The sequence below is a fragment of the Notechis scutatus genome, chromosome 15 (genome assembly GCF_049901735.1).
Source record: "Notechis scutatus isolate UNSWTSFEM ecotype Mainland chromosome 15, rNotScu1.2, whole genome shotgun sequence".
In the NCBI taxonomy this organism is placed as follows: domain Eukaryota; kingdom Metazoa; phylum Chordata; class Lepidosauria; order Squamata; family Elapidae; genus Notechis; species Notechis scutatus.
In genome coordinates, this window is record NC_142023.1 from 9,148,072 (window position 1) to 9,155,589 (window position 7,518).

Genomic DNA, 7,518 nt, shown 5'->3' on the forward strand with positions numbered 1-7,518 from the left:
TTTTGTCCGGTTTTGGTCCCTTTGGTATTGGAGTGTTGGAAGAAGAGTTGTATCGCAGACCTTTCATTACCCATCTAGGTGATGTAATCAGTAGTTAAAAGGTCTGCGACTAAATAAATAAGCTTAGAGAGCACGAAGGAGCCTCATTCTCCTCATCCTCGTTAAACGACTGCAAGAAAAACGCCCAACCTCAAGGCAGCACCAAGGACCCCATAGTTGTCATCCTCCTCCCCCTCTCTGCAAACCCTACTCCCTTCTAGTACTGATGGTGTTCCCTAGTCAAATCTTAAAAAGAATGAAATAATACAGAGGTACGTATATAATAGGAATAAATCTCTAAATGCGAAATGCCCCACGCATCGTCACAAAATCTCCGGAACCGTAAAGCCTACAAACTTGAAATTTGGCCCATAGGTTCCTCTTGGCTTCTAGGGGCTCACTAAGAAAGGATTTTTCCAAATGACCCTCAGAGCATTTAGAATATTTCCTATATTATTATTATTATTAACATGCTCTGATGCTAAGGAGTTCTACTCCCCCTCCCCAACGGAAAAGAAATCTCTTCCAAATGCAAAACCACAAGCAGAGGAGTTTCATTTTCACAGCAGCACCAAGCAGCTTTAGTACAGAACAGTTGAGCTAAGCCAGGCTCCTTGCTCACACAGCAAATAGTTTCAGTTTCCAAACAGCCCTCCACTCTCACGCACTGACAGGACACTAGCCAGAGGAATACCGATGGACGCTGGTAGGCAGAGGCAGAATTTCCCCCCTTATTTTCCTCCCCAAAAACCAGCCCGGCCATGTAGTGAAGCACAGCTATGGAGCTAGTTGGGTAATGAAACATCTGCAGGAAAACCACCGGGCTCAAAAGAGCACCAACCCTGAGCTGCAAATACCCTTGTTTATTGGAACCCATTTATTCCCTAGAGCCTTGCTGGGTCCAGGTTGAGACTACAAATATTTGCAACATTTCTGATTTTTTTATTTTTATTTTTTAAATGGTGGGAGAGTTAAATACGAGGGGTAACTAATGCAGCTGGAGATCCAAGCCACGGGCACCCCCACATCAGACCGCGAGTCTTGCCGCTTTCCCCAGCTTAACTTCCTTCTTCTAGCGCGCTGACGATACAGTCGTCGTAGATCTCCCCTTTCATGTTCATGCCCCCAAATACCAAGCAGAGGTGGTGGGTGTCTCCGCCGGACGTTTCCCAAGGAATCACGCACATTGAGTGGTCCAGCCGTCCAGAAGGGACCGGAGCGTTGAACTCCAACTGCGTCCAATGCCTTTTCTCTGCGGCGGTTTCGTGTTTCCAGGAAGAAAACAAAATGGGTTATTTTATTTTAGAAATAAGGCAGCGAGGAATATCTTAATATTCCTATTTTCCCCACAACAACGTTTTGAGGTGGTCTGGCTTAGAGAGAGAGGAGGAGGGAGGGAGGGAGAGAGAGATTCGTTTAACCGGGGTAAGGAAGGTCCCAAAACGAGGCAAGACGTCCTTCACAATTTTGCGCAGCGCTGGTGCTCAATTGGGGTTGCAATGAACTGTACCCCACTATGACAATTGGATGTAGGAGATCATTAACCACTTTCCTCCCTCCTGGTCTTAATGTCTTAACATTTTATCACTGAAATTGGCCCTTCAGCTGCCAAATCCATCAATAAAACAGATCTCTGAAGGCTTAAAAAAAATGCCACTAAAAGATCGAAGCCATTCACCCCCAGGGACTCCCCAAAAACACGTATACAACACACCCCAAAGAATGTCATCCCTGCTTATTTTCTAGAGCAGTGTCCCAAAAGTGCTTTTTTAATTTCTTTTTTCCCCCAAGGGGCAACAGGACTTTCTGCTTTTTCTTTGAAGATGTTTTTCTTCTCGGACGAGAAGCTTCTCTGTCTCTTCAACCAGAGCCGAAGAAGCTTCCCGGAGGAGGAGCGAAAGGTCTTCAAAGGAAAAGCAGCAACGGTGACCTGATGGATGACCAAGAAATCTCCATGAACCATTCTCCACTCCCAGAAGGGCCAACAATATCACAGGGGCCTTCGAAGAAACGTCACGGTTTAAATCTTGGAGCTACGTCTTGGGGTTCGGTGGCCACCAAGGGGTCCCTGGTGGAGAAAAGACTGAGAATCGCTGCTCTAGGGAAGACTTGGAGAGGTGAACGTCGTCCTGGAAAAGCCATCCCGCCTAAGACGAGAATTCCAATAATCGCCAAGAATACCTAGGTGGTATCTGTACATGGTGCTGAGTTCCCCCGTGGGGTCCATTCCTCCGAAGACGTAAATGTGACTTTGGAAAGCAACGGCTGAGTGGGCTGCTCGGCCTCCAGGAATCGACCCCGAGGCGGCCAACTTCTCCCATTTGAGGTCCTCTGTGGAGACAACAGGATAAAACCCCTCGGGGCTTGTTCTCTGGGTGCAAAGTGCCACTAAATCATGGCTTGCTTTGGTCTAGATGACCTCCCCCTTAAAAGGGGGGCATTTCAGGGTTAGGAATAGCCATCTTCTCCACAGGAGGAGGAGGAGGAGGATCTCACCACAAAGCTGGGTGTTTCTGGTTTTTCTCTTCTGACCGACACTAAATCCCACAGATCAGTCTGAGCCAGGGAGAACCAGAAAGATCTTGGCGAAAGGAGGATTTGAAATCAAAGCTATCTACCCTTGGATCATCCATGGCTGATCACCCAAAATGGAGCTCAACTCTCTTTGGCCTCAGACGGAATAACAAAGAGTTGGAAAGGGACCTTGGAGGTCTTCTAGTCCAACCCCCCCCCCCCCCGCTCAAACTGGAGACGTTATATTATTCCAAACAAATGGAAGTGATGGGAGCACCCACAAGCCATTTCAACTGGTGAATTGTTTTCATGGTCAAGAAATTTCTCCTTAATTCTAGGTTGGTTCTCTTAGTTCTAAGTTAGATCTCTCTTAGAGATGCCCAAGTTCTTCCATTGTTCTCCCCTCAACTCCTTTAAAAGATTTTTTTTTTAAATTAAAAACAACAGGAGAGTTTCAGACAGCAAAATGAAATAGTGGGAAAGGACAGCCCCAAAGTTTCATTTGGAAGAATTTGTGGGATAGGTCCTTATAGCAGCCATTTTGGTGTCGGTGATTACAAAATGCTGGAGGTAGCTTGGAAAGATCAGATCTGCTTTTTTTGAGAGAGAGAGGAAAGGAGAGGAGAGGAGAGGAGAGGAGAGGAGAAGAGACTCACACACAACTTCGTTGCTAATTTTAACACCACAGGGTATACGTACTTATGTCAATGGAGAACAGGTCATCGTAAAACGTGTCCCCTGCCAAGCCGCCATGTACAAACAGTTGATTCTCAACGGCTACCACCACGTGACCATGCCGAGGAGCAGGAGGCTGACCATGCACCTCTGGCTGCAACCACGTCAACGTGGCTGGAAAGGGAAACAAAATTAAGCTTGCTTCTCCTCAAACTAGCAGTAGCACTCAGCCCTTGGGCTTATATACTGCTTCACAGGGCTTTTACAGCCCTCTCTAAGCAGTTTAGAGTCAGCCTCTTGCCCCCAACAATTTTGGGTCCCCATGTTACCCACCTCGGAAGGATAGAAGGCTGAGTCAACCTTGAGCCAGGTGGGATTTGAACTTGCCAAATTGCAAGCAGCTGGCAGTCGGCAGAAGGAGCCTGCAGTACTGCCCTCTAACCACTGCGTGGCTCTTGTTAGAACGAAGATGTTTTTCTAACGTGCCCATTTTCCGGAGAAGCAAAGGATGGTTTAGTAGGATGGGTGAAACAACCCCAGCCCAAAATAACAAATGTTGCATGGAAGGCTGGGATTTGCAGTTCACCTACTTCTTTCAGGCCTTGCAACTGTGTGCAACTTAAAGCCTTAAGTTTGTTCATTTACCTGAGTCAAATACGTGAAGTTGCTGGTCTTGGACAGGATCGACCCCTTTATCTCCTCCTCCAAACACATATAACCGATCCCCAATGGCTGCCGTGGAGGTGTGGAACGTGCGGGGGCTGGGTGGGTTGCCCATCACCTCGGGTTTCTCCCACAACTCGGATTCTAGGAAGAGAAAGCCATGAGTAGACACCGACAATGAGTCTTACGGAATTCTGTACAGAGGCCAGAATCAGGTTCGTCCCAATTGAGTTGGGGAAGAAATCTTGAAACGCTGGGAATCCGGTGCTCACCGTGGCTAAGAATTCAGAGGAGAGGATATCCCCAAATAATTAAGAGTGCCCCGTTTTGAGAAAAGCTGGCTTTGGCACTAGAAGATGATTCCAATTGGACTGTGTAAGTTTATGTAGCAGGGCGGTTCCTGAACACTACCCTAAACTCACCCCCCAAGCAAGTTATGACAATTATGTAGTGTTTAGTTTTATTTACCTCTATCCATGAATTTGGTTTGTGAATGGCTATTTTGACGTTATTCAACTGTATTATTGAACTGGCCAAGTTGGGGCATTAAAGGACATTTATTTACCTTTTGGATTTTGTGACGTTTGTGTTACACTCTGGGCCATCACAGGTTGGTAAGGCAGGGGCCAGCGGTCAGCCCCCGATTTGGCTCAGCTAAGAGCAACGGACCGAGCAGAGGGAATACTTACCAAGATCCAACACTTGTACACAGTTCCTGTTGCCAGTTTCGCTAGCCCCTCCGTACACCCAGACGGTGTTGGGACGGCTGGTGGGGACAAACGCAGCGTGTTCGTACCGTGGCAAGAGATTCACCCAGCCTGGCATCGTCCAGCAATTAGCATCTACAGCAGAAGGACAGAAGCTCTGAATTTGTTAAGATTTCCCATTGGGAAACTCTTCACGTGTGAGAAATCTTCAAGCCTTCAAACGCCATACCAGTGTCTTTCTTTACGCACAGCTTGATCTACGCTCTGGGTATTTTAACTGGTTTAAAAGCAACCAGCCTGCCTTCCATGGAGGACCTGTATCCTGCACGAACCAGAAAGAGGGCCAAGAAAGTATCTACAGACCCCTCACACCTTGGACATAAACTGTTTTAATTTCTTCCCCTTAGGATGCCGCTATAGGGCACTGCATGCCAAAACAACCAGATATATAGTTCTTTGCTCCCCCATGGCATCACTCTGCTGAATACTTAATTCCCACTGCGCTGTCTTATTTCTCATCTTCACTCATCTTTCCTATTATCTTCTTCTATTGGTTTCTTATGGTTTATCACTTGTTGTTTGTAACTTAGGATTAATGATGGTAACTATGATTTATGACCTATGACTTGCTCTTTACTGTAAACTTATGCACCGGAGACCAATTCCTTCTTGGGTGTCCGACCACCATTGGCCAATAAAGAAATTTTACTTTATTCTATGCTATGCTATGCCTTGCATCCATAAGGACTAGAAACATGGTCATTTTTAATGCACACATATATTTTATTACAGTATGGAAACGAGACACACACACACACACACACACCCAAAGGAAATTCAATTCAGCAATGCCCATTTCCCACGCTTTCTCCCTCCTAGCCTAACTTACCAAGATCAATAAAATAGGAGTCAGCGAAACTTCCACTCGGATTTGCTCCGGCGACAATAACCACTTTCCCATTTTTGCTGCCTGGCTCCAGAGGAGGCAGATATAAGGAGTTTTGGCCCACGCGAGCACAGGGGCTCTTCCCACATAAGGCAAGGGAATACCTGGCAGGCACAGGGAGAGAGAAAAGCAGAGGAAACATTCATCCAGCTGCTGATAGAATATGTGTAACTCGCGGTTCAACTCTGATGATCTCTGAGCTGGGTGGTTTCCTTGCAGACGTTTCATGACCCAACCAGGTAACATTGTCAGGGCTAGAAGAGAGTGAGGTTTGCAGAGAGGAGGAGGAGGAGGACGAAGAGGATTGTGGTGCTCTCTGAGCTTGGCGGTTTTCTTGAAGATGTTTCATGACCCAAGTAGGTAACATTGTCAGTGCTACGGAGTATGTGGTGTTGCTCTCTGTTTAGTTTCACTCTGCAACCAGCATCTAGTATCCAGATAAGTAGGGATTCAGACAAACTATCAAGGGGAAAACAATACCCTACTGAAGGATCCACCAAGGAGAAAACCACACTCCACCAAGACTGAAAAGAAAAGCTACCGTATATAAACAGGGAGCAAACACTCATTAGCACAGATGAGGTTAGCACGTTGGGACATGAAAGGTCTGCAAGAAAACCGCCAAGCTCAGAGGACCCCACAGTCCTCTTCTTCACTCCACAAACCCCCCACTCCCTCCATTACTGATGATGTTATCTAGTTGGGTCATGAAAGGTCTGCAAGAAAACCGCCAAGTCTCAGGGAGCATTAAGGGCCCCATTTATGCAGGTGATTTCCCCCTGCCCCAAATACAGACAACACCAGGCCCATGAAGTTGTCCAGCGGGGTACATTTTCTAGGGGGTAATATCCCCCCTTCTTTCCCAAGCCAGTGCTATTGATTATTAGGAATTCTGCAAAAGGGGAAGGAGGCCCCTGGAATTTTGCACACACCCTGGATATCTTCACGTGGCGAAGACGACCTGCCTAAAACTGAACCCGGAAGGGGGCACCAAGGAGAAAGGGAGGCGACGCCTATCTCAGGGTGCTCCGCTCTCTTTCCATTTTTTTGGGCAAGGCTCTTTTGCAAAAGTCCGGCTCTTCTGCGCGTGCAGACGTGCCAAGCCTCCCTTGCCCTTGCTGTGTACATGCATGCAAGGTTGCAAACGGGGGAGGTGGGGGGGGCTTTTGCGATCTCCCCTCCTTCCCTCCCCGCTACACCCTCGCCCGACCCCTGCCTTCAGCATCCCTAGCCCCCTTTTGGCGCTGATCCTAGCAAGCGCATGCACACGTGCATGGAGACATGTACCAGGTGGCCGCCTGCGGTTTCTGCCGGGGCTTCAGCTTCGGCAGCGCCTTCTCCATTGAGGCAAACACGGGGGAAGCCGGGGGAGGTGGGAGGAAAGAGGCGTGGGTTTTGCATACAGACCCCACCCCCTCCCCGGGCCGTTGCTAGGCGATTGGCACCTCCCCCAACCATAGGAGGGGCTTGTTTGCATTTATTTGTTTTATCGTTTCTTTATTGCAATTTATTGGGCGCCCACGAGCGGGCCAAGGTGCAAATCTCCCTTTTGCGTTTGCACAAAATATTAAAATAATAATAATAATTGTGGGTTGAAAACTGTGGCTTGTTTCAAAGTCTTCTGCCTCCGTTGCACCTTCTTCCCCATTCCAAGGCTTTGCAACGCTTGCTTGGACACCAATGCCCCTAATCCCCGGCCAAGCGCCCGCCCGCTGGACATTGCAACAGCCTCTCTTAAAGAAACCGCCAGCAAAAGCGTGGACTCCAAATCCCAGCGTGCCTCGGGGCAGGGCGGCCGTTTCGACGCCATAATGGACTCCCGAGGGGCGGGGGAAGAGGGGGGAGAGAGAGAGAGAGAGAGAGAGTTTGGGAGAGAAGCCGGAAGCAGGCCACCGGAAGCGGTTCTGAGGCGGACCCGAAAGAAGCACGTATCCGATTTTTTTCAAAAAACCGGAAGTTGCCTTTCTTACTTCC

General features: G+C 48.1%; 1 protein-coding gene across 1 annotated transcript; it reads right to left on the bottom strand.

Moving 5' to 3' along the window:
• Nucleotides 1–865: 865 nt before the first annotated feature.
• Nucleotides 866–6,942, bottom strand: RABEPK (Rab9 effector protein with kelch motifs). Its single transcript, XM_026686698.2, has 7 exons — nucleotides 6,832–6,942; nucleotides 5,488–5,648; nucleotides 4,581–4,733; nucleotides 3,874–4,035; nucleotides 3,253–3,402; nucleotides 2,221–2,370; nucleotides 866–1,291 (listed from the first exon to the last, which is right to left on the bottom strand). The coding sequence occupies exons 1-7, from the start codon at nucleotides 6,885–6,887 to the stop codon at nucleotides 1,098–1,100; spliced, it is 1,026 nt and encodes a 341-aa protein (XP_026542483.2). The 5' UTR covers nucleotides 6,888–6,942; the 3' UTR covers nucleotides 866–1,097.
• Nucleotides 6,943–7,518: the final 576 nt, after the last annotated feature.